The following is a 20,941-nucleotide window of genomic DNA, read 5'->3' as shown; positions in this document are numbered from 1 at the left end:
AAACATATTTTTAAGACCACTCGCTGGAAAAATTGGCAAAATTTGATTTTCTCCCCCTAAATGACTACCCTTCTCCTCCCTCATAAAAGGATTACCCCCCCCCCCCGCAAAAACCCCTCCTCTGAAACTCAGTTCCAGTTAGGATCTATTCAGGCGGCGCCTCGCAGGAAACCTTCGGGCGACGGAGCCGCCGCGTCGGGAGGGGGAACCTTAGCGCCGGGCCGCGTGTTCCGCGGGGGACCCTGAGCGCCGAGACACCGCGCGGAGCGAAGCCGCGTGGCGCGCCAGAGGCCATGGCGGGCGCGGCGGAAAGCGGCGCGGGGGGCGGCCCGAGGTCCCGTCCGGAGGAGGAGGCGGCGAGGACGCTCCGCGGGAGCCGGCGGGAGGATCACCCTGCGGTCGGTATAGCCGGGGAACGGCCCGCCCTCGCTCCCGCCCTGCCCTGCGCCCAAGAGGGACCCGGGGAAAGAGCCCCCCTTTCCCTCTGGCGTTTCTATTCCCCCCCCCCCCGGTCAGAAGCCGGGCGGGGGGGGGGGCTGGGCTGGCTGTGGCGCTGACGCGTAAGGCAGTTAGTTCTGCCTTATAGATAACTATCCTGATTGGTTATTGACAAGATTAAGCTGTCACCCCGCCCTTCATCCGTAGATCTCTGGGTGGCTCATAACATAAAAATGCAAGATTAAAAAAACCATAAAATACGCAAGAAAAACAAACAAGAAGAAGAAAGTTATGAAAACATTGTCCCCATCCTGGAATCAGGAATGGACTTTGGTAATATAGCAGCACCCTGAGAGGACAAAATTTGGCTCCCCCCCCCCAATCTTCTTTTCACAATAATTCCTTCTGGAATAGTTGCCTTTTAATGGATCTTCTCAGTAGGTACTTGTATAAGTAAGGGTATTATTATTATTATTATTATTATTATTATTATTATTATTTGCCCCATTGGCTTAGTGCCCTGTAGTGTATAAATTGTGCTTTTAATGCATGTTACACACTGCACAATGTAATGTAAAAACATTTCCCTCACCCACCCTGCCCCAGTGAGGAATAAATATTATGAAGAGTGGTGTATAAATGCCTTTAAATAAGCAATTAGAATAAAAAACAGAAGAACCCTGCCTCCAGGCTTACAGTGTAAATAGACACAAGAAAAAAGGAAAGGGGGGTATTGTCAGTGGCACCTCTGGCTATGTGCAAAGTGCAGGGCTAGCTTTAAGTGTTTTTCAACCTGGAGCGAACAAAGCGGAAATCATTCCCTTCCCCACTTGCAGTTGATAATAGAACAGCTTGTTAATGGAAGTTGGAGGGAGAGTGTCTCTGGCCATTGCTTTCGGCTGGTTATGATCTTACTATACTATCCTTTGCCGTGTGAAACTGCATCCACTGATGAATGAACGGTTGTGTGTTAAGGGCTATACACCTGGTCCAGGGAAGAGCAAAGGACAGTAAAGTTGGCACAGCATTATGTAGGCACTTGTCACAGGTGCTTATTGCCATGCCAGGTGCCGTACATGAATTAAGAGAGAGATGGTGCAGACTTGCAGTTTAGTTGCATGTGACACATAAGGAAAAGAATCCAAAGGGACGTGTGCCACATATCAATGAGTAAAAGTAAAATATATGTGTGCAATAGCTTCTTAGGTATTACATGAAGGGATAAAGAGCAATTTGGACATGTGGAGCAGCAAAATAAAATCAACAAAAAAAATGAACAAAAAAATGTTCAGGATGAATAAGCAATAGAGCAGGGTTTCCCAAGCTTGGATCTCCAGCTGTTTTGGACTACAATTCCCATCATCCCTGACAACTGGTCCTGCTAGCTAGGGATGAAGGGGGCTGTAGTTCAAAAACAGCTGGAGACTCAAGTTTGGGAAACCCTGAACTAGGATGAAGTAACATGTATATGTGACCCAGCTCTGTAGTTTTATAGAGAAGCCTCTCAAACAGCCAAGTTTACTGGACTTAAGTAGCTTTGCACCCTTGACTGACTGGCCTCAAATTCTGTCATGCCCTGGTGCAGGTTCATCCCTGGACTAGAGATGAAATAGCAGTTATACTGAACTCAAGAATCTAAGAATGTTCCAAATATTCCACATTTGCTAACAGCAATCCTGTAAGAAAGGGCAACAGTATTTGCATACTGCAGATGACAAGCCAAGAGGAGTAGTGTCCTGCTAAAAGGAATATAGTGTGTTTATGGCTGAGGCATTTAAAACCATTTTTTAGTTTAGAAAAAAGATAAGTAGGATGGGACATGATAGAGGTGTGTGATGTCAAGAAAGGGGATAGAGAAATGTTTTTATCATACTGCGACCCAGAGCCATCCAAAGAAGGTGGGAGATCTAGGACAGATGAAAGGAAGTACCATATTTTTTGCACCATAACACTCACTTTTTTCCTCCTAGAAAGTAAGGGGAAATGTCTGTGCATGTTATGGAGCGAATGCCTACAGGTGGCGGGGGGGGGGATCTGCTGCAGTCGTGAGCAGAGGATCCATGATTCCTCTTCCTTCCCTCCTCCGTGGCTCGCTTTGAAACAGCAAAGCGAGAGAAGAGCCGCTGAGTGGGGAGGAGAGAGGGACAGAGAGCCTGCTTGCTTTAAAGGAGCAAAGCGGGAGAGGAGAGGAGCTGCTTACACGAGTGAAAGCGGCTCCTGTCCGGTTGGTTCCTTTAAAGCAAACAGGCTCTCTGTCCCTCTCTCCTCCCCACTCAGCTCGCTAAATAGCAGCAAAGTTTTTCAGCTCGCTAAGGCGGGGAGGAGGGAGAAAAGCAGAGCCTGCTTGCTTTAAAGGAGCAAAGTGGGAGAGGAGAGGAGCCTTCTCCCCTTATACCCCTCCTCTTCTTCATTATTAGCAGCATCCTTCTCCACACACCCCATGCGTGCTCCTTGTCCCTTGAGTGCTTTTCCTTCCCTCCCCACTTAAAACGTGGTTACAAAGCACGGATCCACATGGATCCTCAGGATTTTTGCACTGGGTCACCCCAAATTCATCATCAGATCACATAGCATGTCCATGGCTCCATCTTGCACCAAAAAAATCACGCACCCACTGTTGACTGGGGCCACAATGGTGCAAAAACGTGGTTACAAAGCATGGATCCACATGGATCCTCAGGATTTTTGCATTGAACTACTCCAAACTCACTGTCAGATCACATGTCTGTGGCCACAGCATGAACCACAAAAATCACACATCCACTGTTTCGTTTAGAATAGTTTTTTTCTTGTTTTCCTCCTCTAAAAACTATGTGCGTGTTATGGTCTGGTGCGTGTTATAGAGCGAAAAATACGGGTACTTCTTCACATAGTTCATACTTACTTAATATGGAATTTGCTACCACAAGATGTAGAGATGGCCACCAGATTGAGTGGCTGTAAATGAGAATTAGAGAAATTTCTATAGTAGCTGTATACAACCTCAGAGTCTCAGAGAAGGTACACCATTGAGTACCACCAGTTACTGGGGAACAACAGCAGGAAAGGGCTGCTGTGCTCATCTCCTGCTTCTGGGCTTCTTACAGGCGTTTGGTTGGGAAACAGGATGTTGGATAAGAGAGGGCTTTGGTCTGACCCCGAAGAGCTCTTTTCATGTTCTTAACTAATCTGAGTCTCGTCTTGCAAATGCCTTCTTAGATTCAGGCTCTAACTCTTCTTATAAAACCCTTCTGATTTCATTCAGTGCGTCTTTAAGTATGAAAACAATATTCAGGATTGGAGCACAAAGAGTCTGCAAAGAATCAGAAAGCTTCATGTTCAGCTCAAATATTTGTAAGAGCAATAACTTTTAATACACTTAACTTTCTATTCAAGTGTAAGAAGTTTTACAGGACCCTCTGCAATAGTTCTCTGCCTGAGCTGGGTCAACAATCTCCTCCCCCCTCATCAGAATGCAGAGCTCCATGATCTGATGTGATTTTTACTGAAATAACCCTCTTAGGAGTTTGGCATATTAAAAGAGAGCTTATTTTGATGGTTGTGTAACACAAGCCATCAGAGGTTTAGGAAAGTATTAGCTTGTTCAAGCTTATAAAGTGCAAACTTTACAACTCAGATATTTTGCTTTTTTGATATGAAGAAGGAATCAAGCTCTCTATAGTGATCAAGGCATTATAATATGATCACACTGTGCCAGGTGCAGGTGAAGCTTGCAGCATATCCCTAGCAGTGCTGCGATTTTACATTTGCACAGCATCAGCTGTGTGTGTCGGGTGCCCAGCGCTTAAACAGGGAACCTCATGTGTGGAAGCCGGTTCCTAATTTGACAAACAGGGTTGTGCAACATTGTCCTCTGTAACTGGCAGGCAGCAGGAAGGCGCTGCATCAGGGACAAGGAGCCTGTGGCCCCCCACAACTCCCATCAGCCCTGACTTTGCTGGCTGAGGCTCAAAGGAGTTGAAGTCCAAGATCGTACGCAGGTGCCACAGAAACCCCACCCCTGCTCTGTATTAGCCAGCCCTGGCAAAGGTACCAGGAGCCTCACCTTCTGGCCCTGGCTAGTCAACAGAAAAGTACCTTCTGGCTCCAGCTGAACCCGTGTGATATAATGGTTAGAGTGCTTTGCTAGACCCTGGGAAATCCAGATTCACATCCCTAGTAAGACATGAGGAATGCCAGGTGACTGTCCCCATCTCTCAGCCTAACCCACCTCACAGGGTTATTGTGAGGTTAACATAGAGGGGAGGAAGAACCACATTTGCTGCCTCAAGCTCCTTGGCAGAAAGATGAGATATAAATGCAGCAAGTAAATACATCGCTGTGGCAGTTATTTATAAATAGCAGTTATAGCAATGGATATTCCAAGTTCAGTTTCAGATACAGCTGCTTGCCGCCCCCTTCCTGTGTCAGGGCTTGCCAAAACACAGATTTAAAGCAGTCCCTGCCCAGGAGGCCTAGGACAGAACTGGCCCTGTTTTATGAACAATCAGCATTGCTAAGTCATGCCCCTCCCCTTCCAAAACACTAAACTGCACCTTTTGGAAGACAGTTTTATTGGCATTTTCAAAACATGACCTGCAAGTCTTTTAACAGACGATCTAGCAGTAAATCCATTAACAGGCCTGAAAAAACTGTGTGTGCTGTGCTTTTTGGGGGGTTCTTCCAAACATCTCTAGAGTGGATGGGAAAACACTTTCAAAATATTGTGGATAAAACTGCTTGGATTTTGTTGCATTGCAGCAGCTTTTACATCTCTTGCTTACTATTGTGTCTTTCAGCTGACAGGGATGATGTCATTGGATGTGGCCGAGAGCAGCTGTGTGCATGCTGCTTTCTTAGTTTACTTAGACCTCTTAGAAGGTAAGTTAATGGAGGCAGCTTCAAAGGCAGACTGTGGAATAAAAAACCCAAGCTGCTAAGGCATATCATTTGGTTTAAAAAGAGTGCCAATAATGCCCTTGGTGTCCTCTTAGAATACCTTAGACTTTAGCAGACATCACTTGAGCCTATCTGCACTTCCGAAGTGTCCCATCTTGAACCCACCTAACCTCCATGCATTGGATGTTTCATTTTCAATTAATTTCACTTTTGATTTGTATACAGCCTTTCTATATTACTGTGCACAAGTGATAATAAAAACATAACTTTCAAATAAACAACTTATATAAAATAAAGTAATATTTAATAATCCCTCAGAATATAATAGTGCACAGTAAAATGAAATGTCAGCAACTAATAAACAGAAATTCACTCTTAACAATTACAATAAATAATAACTAAATATAATCAATAAAAACAGCAGCAAGTCACAATGCATAAAATACCACGTGTAAATGGATCAAACTGAGAAACAAAAGACATACAACTTACAAAATTATTTAAAAAGAAAATCCCTGAACTCATCTTCTCGCTTGCCAGCTGTTTCTGCTATTCATGGTCTGGGAAAGGCTCCTAGGGCTGGAGGATGGGGCAAGGCAGGTGGAAAAAGCCATTGCCTGGTGGCCAGTGCAAAGTCTCTCTCCCCTCGACTCTGCATATCAGTGCCCAGCCCCACAGAGCCCAACATACCTGTAGTGACTGTCCTCTCCCCATCAGGCGGAGGTGGTGTCACACATGAGCTTGATACAGTTAGATTCACATCTTCATAGGATTCTTGTTGGTTTCATTAAAACATACAGCAGTAGTCGCACACTGATGATTCCCCCTTGCAAGCTGTTAGAGAAAATAGATAGACAGCTGATAGTCACCCAGGTGAGTCTCCACCTCCCACCCACCCCTTGTAACTTCACATCAAATATGACTAGCACTATGTGTCCTGGGTACACGCAAGATCCCTCTCTCGTGCAACCATCTGCACAATCATGGCCATTGTGGTGGTGTGGATAAATTACTGGAACTGGACCAAAGTGAACCTGACACACATCCCTACTTGAACGACTTACCCAAGGTCACTAAATGAGCTTCATGGCTATCTCTCAGAAGATGATTGTGAGAGTAAATAAGGATAGGAACATAGGATGGTGCCTGTCAGATCCCTGGTCCATCTAGCTCAGGATTGTCTGCTCCGACTGGCAGCAACCCTGTGGTTTCAGGCAGCGAGTCATTGCCAGCCATAGCTGGAGGTACTGGGGACTCAAGCTGAGACCTTCTGCATGCAGAGTAGACGCCCTGACCCTGGTCTGTGTTCTTCCCCAAGAACTCTTGAAGGAAGAGAGAAATCTAATACAGTATCTAAATATACTCTAGGGGTGTCACTTGTTCTGTGGTTTGTTTCAGACTCTCTTGTCTCTTACTGCAAGACGCCTTGAGTCTTCCTTTAGAAAAAGGTGTTTAAGAAATCCAGTGAACCAAACTGAATGCTATTTTTTATTTAGCCCATTCTCATTTTGCTGCTGTTCCTTCAGCTAGGAACTGGCATGAGGTGTCCTACATTGGCCTTGCGGAATTCCAGCTTGTGTGTCTCTGTGGACGAGAGAGAGAAACGGATGGTTTTCAAGTGGTGGTGCCAACTCCTGTCCACGTGTCAATTAGCCATGAGAGGTGAGCAAGGATCCACAGAGGGTTTGGTTTTGAGTTTCTTTTAGCCAAACCAAACATAGGTTGGCAATGCTCAAGGCTGTTTTGCTCCTGCAGTTTGGCTTGGCAAAGCTTGGTGAAACCATAGAAGCTGCCTTTGAAGATTGTTTTAAAACTTTGGCTGGTTCAGAATATAACAAGCAGGACTCACTCAATGGAACACAACTTGCAAAAAAATCTTCACCAGCTGCTAGCTTGTTTCTGAGCACATTTCAGATATAAATGTCAATCTCATCTCCTGCCTTCCTGGGAGGTTTAAAGGACTGGGTCTCAAGTGGGCATTAATAAAAAAATTTAAAATTCCAGATGCTGATTTCTAGATCCAGGGCCAATACAGTGGTACTTCAGGTTACATACGCTTCAGGTTACAGACTCCGCTAACCCAGAAATAGTGCTTCAGGTTAAGAACTTTGCTTCAGGATGAGAACAGAAATTGTGCTCTGGCAGCGCAGCGGCAGCAGGAGGCCCCATTAGCTAAAGTGGTGCTTCAGGTTAAGAACAGTTTCAGGTTAAGAATGGGCCTCCAGAACGAATTAAGTACTTAACCCGAGGTACCACTGTATCTGTATAATACAGTGGCAGAATTGTGGACTTGCACAGTTAAGAAAATTTCCTTCTTGTACCCCAGGATCAGATGGTTTCCAGATCACTGTTGGCTTTTGTCAGTGACATGGGAAAAGAATACCAAATCCTGGTTTCTTATGTGTTGGTAGGCACCCACAAATCTGTTGAAACATGTTTTTAGTTACTGGAGTTACAATATCACCAATGCATCTTTGACTATATCATTAAGCTTTTCATTCATGTAGAGTTTCTATAAATTTGTGTGGTGGTGGTGATGCTGTTTGCTCTGTCTTTGGCATTCCGCTAAAAGATGACATTCTTGGGATGGCAAAGGGTGAATGAATTACATTGATTGAAGGTCCACTTGGCAACCAGTCTTTCTAATAGGGCAAACATTGAATGTGTGATTTCTCTCAAGCCTGCTCTGTCTGTTTCATTCTCAGCTGCCAAATGACTCCACTTAAGAACTTATGCCCAGTTCTCCTATGTGGCTGCAGTTGTGCACACCATCATAAATACTAACAGTGAATTAGTTTGCCATGTGTAGATCCTTATGCAACCCAAACAGTCTCAGCTGTGCAGAAGTGGGCGATACCAGCAGTCTTGAAGAAGCCTAGTATTTGTAAAGAACACAAAGTTGTTTGGGGTGGGGGTGGAAATCCAAAAGCAGCTCAGTGAGGGCTCAGCATACATAATGGACACAGAATACTGACTGTCTTGGTGGGGTGGTGGTGGAACAGAATGGAATGGAATATCCTGGAAATGGAATATCCTGGAATGGAATATCCATGGTTGACTGGTCAGAATCTGGAACATCAGTGCCCTGCAGTGCTAATTTTGTGACAAGTCCAACTTGGCTTTCTTCATTCCTCAAACCAGGGTTTGTCATCTTGCTTAAAATTTGGATTCATGAGGATCCAATGACTCACTATTTTGAATAACTTGCATGGGACTGTATTGCTTCATAATGCAGGGAAGCATTTGAATCCTCCCCAAACATTGAATCATGTGAGTCTTTGGACTGAGCCAATCACACATCAGCTGGAAGATGGTGTTGCACATGATGGCAATGAGGACACAGGGCTAGGTCTACATATTCCTTTTTTGACATTTTAAAATTCATTTTCACTTTTAACATTTATCATCATACATAAATCAAAATCGTTTTACAAATAGGATTCTCGGAATCCTGGAACTTCCCTCTAGCCCTCCATGGTTTCCCCAGATTCCGTATTTTCTTGAAACTCAATTTTTATCATAGTTCTCGCTTCATTGCAAGTGTTGTCAAAATCCTGCCAATGTTTTCAATTGTTTACAGTGTTCTTTGAAATAACTTTAAAAATTCCCCCATTCTTTATTAAATTTATTGTCCTTTTGATCTCTGATTTTCCCGGTCATTTTCGCTAATTTGGCATAGTCCATCATCTTTAGCTGCCAGTCTTCTTTTGTAGATAGATTGTCCTCCTTCCATCTTCCATCCCCAAATATTTCACATTTTTTCCTATTGATAATTCCAGGGTGTTTTTGTTTGTTTGTTTTTGTAATTCCTTTTGTTGTTGTTCTGTCATATTTTGTACCAACAATTTGGTTTTTGTTTGTTTGTTTGTTTAGCTTAAATCCTGCTACCCAGCGAAACCCCAAAATTCTATCCAAGACCCATGGTAAACTTTTGGACGGGTCTTCTACTGTTATCACCAAATCATCCACAAAGGCTTTCAGTTTGTATGCTTTGCACCCAAACGTAATACTTTTTATTTCATCATCTGAGCTTATACATCTTGCCAGTGTTTCTAAGACTAATATAAACAGCAGTGGAGACAGGGAACATCCCTGTCTTGTCCTTTTTGCAATTTTACATTTTTCTGTTGTCACATTATTCACTATCAACATAGCCTGTTGTTCTGAATAGATTGCATCTATTCCCCTCTGAAATGATTCTCCAAAAATCATCATCTCTATCATTTTTTCATAAACATCCAGGACACATTATCAAAGGCCCTCTGCATCTGTGAACATTAGTACTGCTTGCTTATCATTCCTGGCCTCCAAGAGGCCTACATATTCCCACTGGTTCCTTCATACATTCAGAAATGAATACTTGAATAGGGCTAATGTGGTGGGACAGTTCTCATGTTTGTCCATATACAGTGGTGCCCCGCAAGACGAATGCCTCGCAAGACGAAAAACCCGCTAGACGAAAGAGTTTTCCATTTTTTGAGTCGTTCCGCAAGACGAATTTCCCTATGGGCTTGCTTCGCAAGACGAAACGTCTTGCGAGTTCTTGCGAGTTTGTTTCCTTTTTCTTAAAGCCGCTAAGCCGTTAATAGCTGCTAAGCCGCTAATAGCCGCTAAGCCGCTAATAGCCGTGCTTCGCAAGACGAAAAAACCGCAAGACGAAGAGACTCGCGGAACGGATTCATTTCGTCTTGCGAGGCACCACTGTAATACGTGTGTTAATTTAGCTTCTGTAGCTTACATGGGCAATATTTTGTATCTGCCTGCTCAGTTTCAATGCTGTGTTCTGCACCTACAATGGTGATCTTCGTGGCAATTCTTCGACAAGCCATGATAACAAACCAGCTATCCTGGGTCAAACTCTTGCCATAACCTACAAAATACAGAAGGAAATTAGAAATCTTTCAGTGGGCACTCAAACTGGGAGACTGAGGAACATGACAATAAGAATGATTGGGCGTTCTGAAAGCATCCACAGGAAGACTTTTTTGTAAGCATCTCCTGGGCTGGAGATTTGCAGATCACACCTAGTAATGGGAGATTTTGCTCTAGTGTTTTTCAGCTTGTGCTGAATCCTCAGCCTCTGTGTTCAAAAGTGAACCAAAGCCTCATAATTGCCACACATGGCCTGCCTGAATGATTAACATTCAAAACGTGTCTAATTTCAAATACTTTTTCAGCAGAGAGGAAATAAAAGTTACAGTAACACTGACATCTTGTTTTGGCAATGCTTAAATTAATGAGCTCATTACTCCAGCTCCCCAGTAGCCATCAGGAGGAAGCTTTGAAATACTCATACTAGTAATTTGAGCATTTCAGACTATCTTTGGCTCTTAACGAATGCAGTCTTTAACCTTCCTTAAGGGGCTGGGGTTTTTTGCCAAAAGCCATCATTTCACTTTGCACACTTCTTATTTGGGGCTTTCTCTTATGTTGGTGCCCAGCCTCAGCAATTAAATCAGAATTTAGGGCTGAAACACACACCTGCTAGGAAGTAAGTCCTATTGAAATCAGTGGGACTTCCCAGTTGACATGTCCTGTAAATGATTGGTTATTGTAGTAATATTGTAGTATTATATTTTTTTAGTAAATTGCAGCAATTTTGTTTCATTTGGGATTGTGCTAGTCACTGTATACTTCAGGGCTGGCTGGTGCTGACCTTAAGAATTTCAGGAGTAAAGGGGTTGAAAAGGATCAGTGTGAGTTCTATGGAAAGAGTCACTGTTTCTTTTTTTTTTTATAAATTTTTTATTGGTTTTACAAAAAAATTTTAAACAATGCAAACAAATAAAAAGACATACAAACATGTATAATTTCATAACCTTTTTTTCATATCCCTCACTTCTCGGACTCCCCCATACCTCCCTTTCCTGCATCCCAATTTCCAAAATTATTTCAGCAACTTCTAAATAATTTTATCAAATATATGTCTTCTTAATCTTTCCTTCAACTTAATCTTATGTCGCTGTAATCTCCCTTTCTTTCTCTAAACCTCGACATTTTAGCATTCATCAATTTTATAATAGTTCTTAAGATAGATTTTAAATTTCTTCCAATCTTCTTCCGCCGTCTCTTTCCCCTGATCACGGATTCTGCCAGTCATCTCAGCCAGTGTCATATAGTCCATCACTTTCATCTGCCATTCTTCCAGTGTGGGTAGATCTTGTGTCTTCCAATACTTTGCGATGAGTATTCTTGCTGCTGTCGTAGCATACATAAAAAAAGATCTATCTTTCTTTAACACCAATTGGCCGACAGTGCCCAAGAGAAAGGCCTCTGGTTTCTTAGGGAAGGTACATTTGAGTACCTTTTTCATTTCATTATATATCATCTCCCAAAATGCCTTAATCTTCGGGCACGTCCACCAAAGGTGATAAAAAGTACCTTCAGTTTCTTTACATTTCCAACACTTATTATCAGGCAAATGATAAATTTTTGCTAGCTTGACTGGGGTTGTGTACCACCTATAAATCATTTTCATTATATTTTCCTTTAAGGCATTACATGCCGTAAATTTTATCCCGGTGTTCCACAACCATTCCCAGTCAGCAAACATAACGTTATGACCAATGTCCTGTGCCCACTTAATCATAGCTGATTTAACTGTTTCATCTTGTGTATTCCATTTCAGCAGCAAATTATACATTCTTGACAAATTCTTAGTATTGGGTTCTAACAGTTCAGTTTCTAATTTTGATTTCTCCACCTAGAAGACTCACTGTTTCCATCTGCGCCTCACCCACTGGTATTTCTATATTTTGTCCCGCAGTGCTTTTGAAGTAGAAAATGCTTCTGCCAAATTTGTGTGTTATTCTGTCAACCTGAGACATATCTTATCCCCATCCCCGTTCATGACAGATGTGCTATACAATGCCTTCAGTGTAATTGGAGATGAAGAGCTTCAGTAAGAGTTCCTTCCCTGTTTCTATAACAAATAACTTCTGTAGAAGTACAGCTTATCAGGAATTCCGTATGTTGGCCCCAACAATGCTGCCTTGAGGCAGTGGAAGTGCCGACTTCCTTATTTCCAGAGATTTATTCTCTAAATCATATCCAGCACAGAGTGGGCACACATGGTTGTATGTCAGATGAAGTAGCCATTGCATCTTGGATGCCAACTCATGGCATTTTTGAGCTGGCGTCAATTAGGAAAATCCAGTTACCAAGGATATGACCTCTAGAACTTGGTATCTTTCAGTTCTTTGCCTTCACTCTGTGCCTTGAGTACTGCTGCTCTGGAATGCAGAAGGAGCTGAGTTTTTAAATTTAGTCTTCATAACACGGGAGAGACAGGGGGCTTTTGTGTCTGGGAATCCTGTCCCCCCCCCCCCACAGGGGCTGGTAGAGAGGCAGCCTGCAGGGAGTCTGAGCTGTCTCCTGAGCTGAATCTGGGACTTTGCACATGCAAAGCTTTTGCTCTGCCACTGGGCCGCAGCCCTTCTTCAAAGAAGCATCTACTTTCTCATTTGTATTCCTCTCTGGAATTCAACAAAAACGGCTTTCACAACCCCTAAACGCTTAGAGAAGAGGAGGGGAGGCTGAGAAAACCCCCTGCCCCCCACCTCTGTGTTGACCCTTGCTTGGCATCAGCATACCAACTGCTGCCCTTTGACTTCATGGTGTGCAGCTGCCTCAGCTAGCGGGCGATTTCCATTATGAAGGCCAGTTGGCAGGAGATAAGTAACGCTCAGCTGCTGCCTGCCCACCCTTTGGAAGGGCGCTGCGTTCTGCAAAGTGGCAGACTCTTCAGCTGCCAGGAGTCCTCATGGAAGGTGATCATGAACAGAGGAGAAAAAAGTACAGGGAACACCTGCAAACGGCGCAGGGAACCATATTCTACACTGTGCCAGGATGTAATAAGCCGGAGACCCAAGTTTGGTAAACTCTGCTTTAGAGTAACGGGTGGGGTGGGGTTTGAGTGAATCTGAAATATTTTAGTTATACAGATACATTCATGTTGTGTAATTTACCTAACTTTCTTATATGATGATGATTCTTAAATCATGGCTGCTATCTGTTCAACCTTATATTCTATTATTATTAAGCTAATCGTATTCCATAACTCTGGAATCTTTTCTAAGCCAGTGGCCATTGCCACCACAATTATACCAAAGGGAAGCTGCATGGGCCCTTTAGTGCACAGTAGCCCCACCTAATAACTTTAGATTTGTGGCATGTTAGCGTTGAAAACTTTTTCCTCTGGCAGGGCTCCAGTGTAATAATAATAATAATAACAAATTTTTATTTATACCCCTCCCTAGCTATTCCCACAGTGACGGGGAAAGCTGCTTTTGTTGCACCGCTATCAGTCATCCATCTTTTAGAGGCATGGGAGCCCCATCACAAAAAAGAAAAGAAAATAGGTGGCAATCCTTTTGATAAATTTGTCAAAAAGGCTGGCAGGCACTGTTGGGTTTCTTTGATAGCAGAAGCATGCAAGATTTACTCCGAAGATATTTGATTTACTGGGAGTTCTTTTTTAGATACTTAAAGATGAACTATTATTAACTTGATCTGCTTGTAGATTGACTGTGAAATTTAAACAAAGTAAGCAGAATTGCTGGAGTCTTTTTTTCTTTCTTTCAGGTTGAGACAGATCATGAAGAGATCATATACTCTGAAGGATGAACCTGATTCTCCGCTCTCTATCACACTGGCCATAGTTGAATCAGACTCCACAATAGTCTACTATAAACTGACACATGGTTTTGTAACCCCAGACCCTCCTGACGATACTGAATACATGGATGATAAGCAGCAGAGGAAGAAAAGAAAGAGGTTTATGAGACGATAGGAAAATAGACTACTGTGTTAGCTCTGGACTACATCAAATCTCTAAACCAATCTGGAACTGTGTATGTGAATTAAAAGGTGTAATTGGGAGCTGAACATCTGCTTTGAAAATCCTTAATAAGGTCTGAGAATTGTAATAAATGGGAACATCAAAGGTGCCATGGACCAATTCAAGAATCTGTCCTCTCCTCATCAGAAAGTTCAAGCTAGTAGAAAATACATTTTTTTGGTAACAAAACCATTTTCCATCCTTTGTTCCTGATTCAGTCATTGTCCCAAAGGCACCTAAGAGTACTTAGTTTTATAAATCATTGACTTTCTCTAGCAAATTCCTTTGTGCGTGTCCCTATTAAAGTATTCACAGCACCTGCTATATTAAATTGCTTGATTGTAGGTCCCTTGTTGAGTGAAGCAATCCTTCGCAAAGTTTGCTATAGTTCATGCTCATAAGAAGGCGACGCACACTCCCGCCCACCCTTTGGGTTGAAATGTGCTGCAGCTGGAAAAAGATGACTTCACTGCTGACTATTGCTACTGCCAAAACTTTGGAAGACATGGTCCAGTCCAGTGAACCGAAGGTGAGTTTAGCACTTGTTTATGTAGAGGTTTTTATGCGCTCAAAGCACTTTATGCATTATCTCAATGTTGTTTTTACAACAACCCTGTAACATAGGTCCATATTGTTAGCCCCATGTTGCATTCAGGGGCACTGAATGAAAGTGGCTTGTTTAAGGCTGCTAACTTAATGAATAAGGTAAGACAGTTAAAGCAGGAACTTCCTGGCTTTTTTTTTATCCTGAAGTTTTTAACAAGAAGTCCAGTGAGAAAAGTGGCTACAAACATGGGGTAATGGCCACTAGCTGACACTGTCATATAGGCTTAGTGTACAAGTAGCAGGACAAATTCTCAACAAACAAACATCACCATATGTTCTCTGTACGTTTTGGGCAAACATCAGCTAGAATGCTGAATAAACAGCCCGGTCTGGAAGTGCCCTATAAGTTGCACATCCATGCATGTATGGTACTGCTTCCTGTCAGTTTGTTCAACAGCTGCAAAGTGGTGGAGCTGAGTGGACATTTCCCCAGCTTTTATCTCCTACCAACCCTGCACCTTTCAAATGGTGACCCTTTAGTTTGGACTTTCACCCCCACAGCACCTCTTGGTTTAGTAGTGACTGAAATAGTTCATTTATTATTGGAGGCACTTTCTTTTATCTACAAAACATCAGCTACACATTGAATAAGTGGCTAACAGTAGAATGTGTTGCCAGTTTTTAAAATAATCTATAGTTGGAGGCAGTAGGACCTCCTGGACCTGGAAGGTTTTGACAACCATTGGGGATGGCACGCCTACCTGATATATGGAAAAGCGAAAATTCATAATTTTTTTCCAAACAAATAATAAGAAAATCACTCTTTGCTGTATGGGAAAAATACAAAGACCTGATGGAACCTAAAGTCCTGTGGTGGACTTTTACAATAGAAGCCGTAGCAGTAAAACGGAAAAATACTCAGGAAAGCTGGCCAACATATAAAACACTTCTAAAAAATGACGATAACCAAATAAAATTAAAAAACTTTGAGGAAATAAGAGAACACATCTCAGACTGGTTCCAATACCATCAGTTATTTGAAAAATTTAAATCTGACAAACAAAAGGGGTTCTCAACAGAAATTTCCGATTCGAATCTGATCTTGTAAATTCTAAAAGAAAAACTCTTTCCAAAACTTATTGACCCCTCCTTGACTGGACAGTCAAGGAGGAGGAGGTAACAGTGGCAATGGTGAGGTGGTCCCAGGATTTTGGCCATTCAATAACCATGGCCCAATGGGAAAATTTATGGAAGATCAATTGGAAATTCACAAATTGTTACACGATTAGAGAGAACTTTCAAAAGATGCAACATCGATGGTATCTAACACCATGGAGACTTTCAAAAATGTATAAAAATGTGTCAAGTAATTGTTGGAGATGCGGTGAATGAGGAACATTCTACCATATGTGGTGGATATGTAGGAAAATACAGGTATTCTGGGAGAGTATCCATGTAGAACTGCAAAAAATGCTACCGTATTTTTCGCCCCATAAGACACACTTTTCCCCCTCCAAAAATGAAGGGGAAATCGGGGTGCGTCTTATGCGGCGAATGCATGCAAGCCTCGCGCGCCCGGCAGGAGGTCCCACCGGGTGTGCGAGGCTTGGGGTGGCAGCCTGTCGCCTGAAGCACGGGGAGCCCTCGGGAGGGCTCCCCCTGCTTCGGGCGAGTGTCTGCAAGCCTCGCGCACCCGGCAGGAGGTCGCACCGGGTGCGTGAGGCTTGGGGCGGCAGCCTGTCGCCCGAAGCACGGGGAGCCCTCGGGAGGGCTCCCCCTGCTTCGGGCGAGTGTCTGCAAGCCTCGCGCACCCGGCAGGAGGTCGCACCGGGTGTGCGAGGCTTGGGGCGGCAGCCTGTCGCCCGAAGCATGGGGAGCCCTCCGGAGGGCTTCCCCTGCTTCGGGCGAGTGTCAGCAAGCCTCGCGCTCCCGGCAGGAGGTCCCACCGGGTGTGCGAGGCTTGGGGTGGCAGCATGTCGCCCGAAGCATGGGGAGCCCTCCGGAGGGCTTCCCCTGCTTCGGGCGAGTGTCAGCAAGCCTCGCGCTCCCGGCAGGAGGTCCCACCGAGTGCGCGAGGCTTGGGGCGGCAGCCTGTGCTTCTAGGTGCGTGCAAGGAGTCCGCTAGCCTTGGGAGAGCCGCGCGGCTCTCCCAGGGCTAGCGGACTGCTTGCGCGCACGCAGAAGCTTGGGGCGCGCTGAGCTCGGCACGCCCCAAGCTTCTGCTGTAGCGCAGGGGTCCGCTAGCCCTGGGAGAGCCCCGCTGCTCTCCCAAGGCTAGCGGACTGCTTGCGCGCACCTAGAAGCTTGGGGTGCGCTGAGCTCAGCACGCCCCAAGCTCCTGGTGTAGCGCAGCGATCCGCTAGCCCTGGGAGAGCCCCGCGGCTCTCCCAAGGCTAGCGAACTGCTTGCGCACACGCAGAAGCTCTCCGGAGAGCTCCCTGTGCTTCGGGCGACAGGCTGCCGCCCCAAGCCTCGCACACCCGGTGGGACCCCCCACCGGGTGCGCGAGGCTTGGGGCGGCAGCCTGTCGCTCGAAGCACGGGGAGCCCTCGGGAGGGCTCCCCCTGCTTCGGGCGAGTGTCTGCAAGCCTCGCGCACCCGGCAGGAGGTCCCACCGGGTGTGCGAGGCTTGGGGCGGCAGCCTGTTGGCTCTCCCAAGGCTAGCGGACTGTTGGCTCTCCCGCGGCTCTCCCAAGCCTAGCGGACTGCTTGCGCGCACGCAGAAGCTTGGGGCGCGCTGAGCTCAGCTTGCCCCAAGCTTCTGGATTAGCGCAGGGGTCCGCTAGCCCTGGGAGAGGCGCCCGGCTCTCCCACGCTAGCGGACTGCTTGCCGGCACGCAGAAGCTTGGGGCGCGCTGAGCTCCGCACGCCCCAAGCTCCTGGTGTAGCGCAGCGCACCTGGGGGGGGGGAATAAATTTTTTTTCCTTTATTTCCCCCCCAAAAAACTAGGTGCGTCTTATGGGCCGGTGCGTCTTATGGGGCGAAAAATACGGTAAATATCACTTTCAATAAAAAACCAAAGGCCTACCTCCTGGGAATAACAGGTTTGGATATTCCACAAAAGTGGAAGGGTATCTTTTTATATGTGACGGCGGAGCAAGAGTTTTGATCGCAGCAAAATGGAAGAGTAATGAAATCCCCTCTATACAAGATTGGATCCAAAAGCTGACAGTATATGCCGAATTAAATGGTTTATCAGAATAAATAAAGAATAAATCAAAACAGGAATTTGTTTCAAAATGGGAGGTTTTCAAAGAATATCTGAAAAATAAGTATAGTAGTTTAAATTCTGTTGCAGCATTCGAGGAACTTCAGTAATGCTTGCAAGGTAGATATAAGAAATTAGATTTATTGAGAATAAGTTTAATTATGATAAAAGTGTGAATTGGCAAAAAGTAATATGAATTTGAAATATGGAATAGACGGGAGGTTGAGTCTTTAGTGTTAAGACCAATAGATGTTTTATTGTTTGCTAAGAAAATTATGTGTCTATGGTTATTTTTGTAATTTGTGGGTAATTTGGTATTTGTGTTTTTTTCTTTTTTCTTGTTGTATAAATAAAAAACTTAAAACAAATATATAGTTGGAGGCAGTAGAATCATAGAATCATAGAGTTGGAAGAGACCACAAGGGCCATCGAGTCCAACCCCCTGCCAAGCAGGAAACACCATCAGAGCACTCCTGACATATGGTTGTCAAGCCTCTGCTTAAAGACCTCCAAAGGAGGAGACTCCACCACACTCCTTGGCAGCAAATTCCACTGTCAAACAGCTCTTACTGTCAGGAAGTTCTTCCTAATGTTTAGGTGGAATCTTCTTTCTTGTAGTTTGGATCCATTGCTCCGTGTCCGCTTCTCTGGAGCAGCAGAAAACAACCTTTCTCCCTCCTCTATGTGACATCCTTTTATACATTTGAACATGGCTATCATATCACCCCTTAACCTCCTCTTCTCCAGGCTAAACATGCCCAGCTCCCTTAGCCGTTCCTCATAAGGCATCGTTTCCAGGCCTTTGACCACTTTGGTTGCCCTCCTCTGGACACATTCCAGTTTGTCAGTGTCCTTCTTGAACTGTGGTGCCCAGAACTGGACACAGTACTCCAGGTGAGGTCTGACCAGAGCAGAATACAGTGGCACTAATGCTTCTGAATATCAGTTGCTGATTCCCCCCCCCCCTTCTATAAGCCTGAGAGGCAAATAAGGGGCAAAACCTGATAGAGACTCTGTTGCTGTTGGTGCTGGGGGAACTGGCCTCAATAGCTCTTGACGTAAGAGCGTGGCTGCTGGATCAGGCCAAGGGCCCATCAAGGCCAATATCTTGTTCTCACAGTGGCCAACCAGGTGCTTATGGGAAGCCCTCAAGCTCCTGAGCACAGCAGCTGTCTGCACTCCATTTTCCAGTTGGTGGAGGTAGAATATAGCCCCCAGGGTTGGTATTTGCCCACGGCTTTCAAGAAAGAGTTAAGATGAATAATAATAGGACGTGTCCTTAGGGTCAGGGACCTCCAGTTACCTCAGCCTATCCTAAGTTTTTATCCTAGGACCCCTCCAGACATCCTTTTATTGTGCATTCACAATAATTTGTGCCTGTGATGGTATTGGGACAGCTGCATGCAGTCCTGCTTTCAATACTATTTGTGCCTCAAAAGGTTTGGGCAGATACACTGCTTCATTTCCAATTGGTAATTGTCCTGTACCTTCCTGCTTTTATACCACAGATCTTCCAGGATGTGGTTATTTCACGCCACTTTTGCTGCACTACAGTGGAAGCAGTCATGCTGGGGAAGCATCACAGAACATCTGACAAAGCAGACGGGGGTATGGATGGGTCAGTATGAATCTACCACTAATACACTGTTGTGCCAATGACACATTGTGGATGTACCCACAGAAAACCCCACCAGTCTGGAAGGGTCCATAGTTTGTGTGCTTTTTCTTTGATCAAATTATTATATTTAATGATTCTGTCAACTGTATGATTTAAATTCCTGGTTTACTCACCTGGCTCTAGGACGAGTTCTTGCCCCTGACATATTCTAATAGCAGGCATGTCAGTCCCTATCTAACAAGTAGAGTCGTCTTCCCCAAGCTGGTACCCTCCAGATGTTTTGGGCTATACTTCCCATCAGCTCCAGCCTACATGTCCAATGATCAAGGATGATGGGAGTTGTAGGCCAAAAAACCCAGAGCACCCTAGATTGGGGAAGGAATCAGTTGCTTCCCTGTCGTCTGAGAAATCTGATGGTGTCAGATCTTTCTTTTTGATCACTAGAGTTTCTTCTTGTTCTTTTGTAAGTTTGGCTTGAAACAACTCATGCAAATTGTGTGTGTTTTTAAATCCGTTAACATTTCTCATGTGGCCAAGGACCACACAGGCATGTTTTCAAGCACAAAGCCTGCTTATGTTATGATTTCAGATTTGGAACTAAGGAACTGGAATACACTATTTCTTGGCTGTGTGAATTCAAGCTTAGTGCGGTCTACTAGGCTACAACAAGAAGCCTTTCAGGAGTTGGCAAGTTACCGTAAGTATTTGCAGAAGTCTCTTTGTTAAGGCTCATTGGGTTGTTTAAAAATCTGGATAATTTAGTTATTTTAAAGTAATTTTTTGATCTCATGCATACAGAGAAAAACAGAAAACACCTGGAGCTAAATGTAGACATCTGTATTACCACAATGCACCTTGGAACTTCCTATGCCATATGAAGCAACATGCACACAATATTCACTACAAGTGGAGACTTTGGACATCCGAAACACTACAAAGGCAGAGAGAAAACAGTGGTCGTGACAAATATGGATTCTTTTCAGGCTTTGATTTGTGTACTTTTGTTGCAACTACCTAGAAATCTTCAAGATCTCTTAATATGTAATAGTTATGCTTGATTGTGTTTTATATCACTAGTCTTCAAGCAGTGGTTCAGGACTTAAAGATCAGGAATGTACCCATGTCTAAAGTGAATCACTTTGACTTTGCTGTCACATTTTCTTCTCTGTCTCCTTTTGGTTTAGTGTTTTATTTCCCCCTTAAGAAAATGAAGAAAAGAGGAGGAAGTAAGAAAGTAGAAAGATGGGCATGCTTACTGAAAGAAAAGAAAAAAGAGAAATTTGGGTCCCATGTTGCAAGGTGGGCCTTGGGCCTGAAATTAATTTAGACCCCTGCTTTAAAGTAGTGGTGGGTTGCCTTCAGTTCTTTTTTTGCACTTTTTAACAGCACCTCCATAGTTGACCAACATATTCA

The 20,941-nt window shown here is 44.3% G+C and overlaps 2 protein-coding genes across 3 annotated transcripts in view; one reads left to right on the top strand and one right to left on the bottom strand.

The window, feature by feature from the left end:
- DARS2 (aspartyl-tRNA synthetase 2, mitochondrial) overlaps window positions 1-20,941 on the bottom strand; it is a 1,012,941-nt gene that overhangs the window by 338,277 nt on the left and 653,723 nt on the right. The window lies entirely within an intron of this gene.
- TSEN15 (tRNA splicing endonuclease subunit 15) lies at window positions 231-20,671 on the top strand. Of its 2 annotated transcripts, XM_083507265.1 has the most exons (6): window positions 231-398; window positions 5,217-5,298; window positions 6,843-6,978; window positions 13,900-14,684; window positions 20,118-20,225; window positions 20,327-20,671. In XM_083507265.1, the coding sequence occupies exons 1-4, from the start codon at window positions 294-296 to the stop codon at window positions 14,105-14,107; spliced, it is 531 nt and encodes a 176-aa protein (XP_083363391.1). In that variant the 5' UTR covers window positions 231-293; the 3' UTR covers window positions 14,108-14,684; window positions 20,118-20,225; window positions 20,327-20,671. The 2 variants fall into 2 exon arrangements, with proteins under 2 accessions (XP_083363391.1, XP_083363392.1); XM_083507266.1 differs by lacking the exon at window positions 20,327-20,671 and having other exon boundaries at window positions 250-398; window positions 20,118-20,224.

This window comes from Podarcis liolepis, assembly GCF_965112155.1.
Source record: "Podarcis liolepis genome assembly, chromosome: 6".
NCBI lineage: Eukaryota > Metazoa > Chordata > Lepidosauria > Squamata > Lacertidae > Podarcis > Podarcis liolepis.
This window is presented reverse-complemented; position numbering and strand designations above follow the sequence as displayed.

What these genes read in the sequence shown, in the direction of transcription:
- TSEN15 (XM_083507265.1), top strand. Translation starts at nt 294, where the DNA reads ATGGCGGGCGCGGCGGAAAGCGGCGCGGGGGGCGGCCCGAGGTCCCGT. An exon ending in GGCGGGAGGATCACCCTGCG is followed by an intron (nt 399 to 5,216) that starts GTCGGTATAGCC and finishes TGTGTCTTTCAG; the next exon opens with CTGACAGGGATGATGTCATT. An exon ending in TTACTTAGACCTCTTAGAAG is followed by an intron (nt 5,299 to 6,842) that starts GTAAGTTAATGG and finishes CTGTTCCTTCAG; the next exon opens with CTAGGAACTGGCATGAGGTG.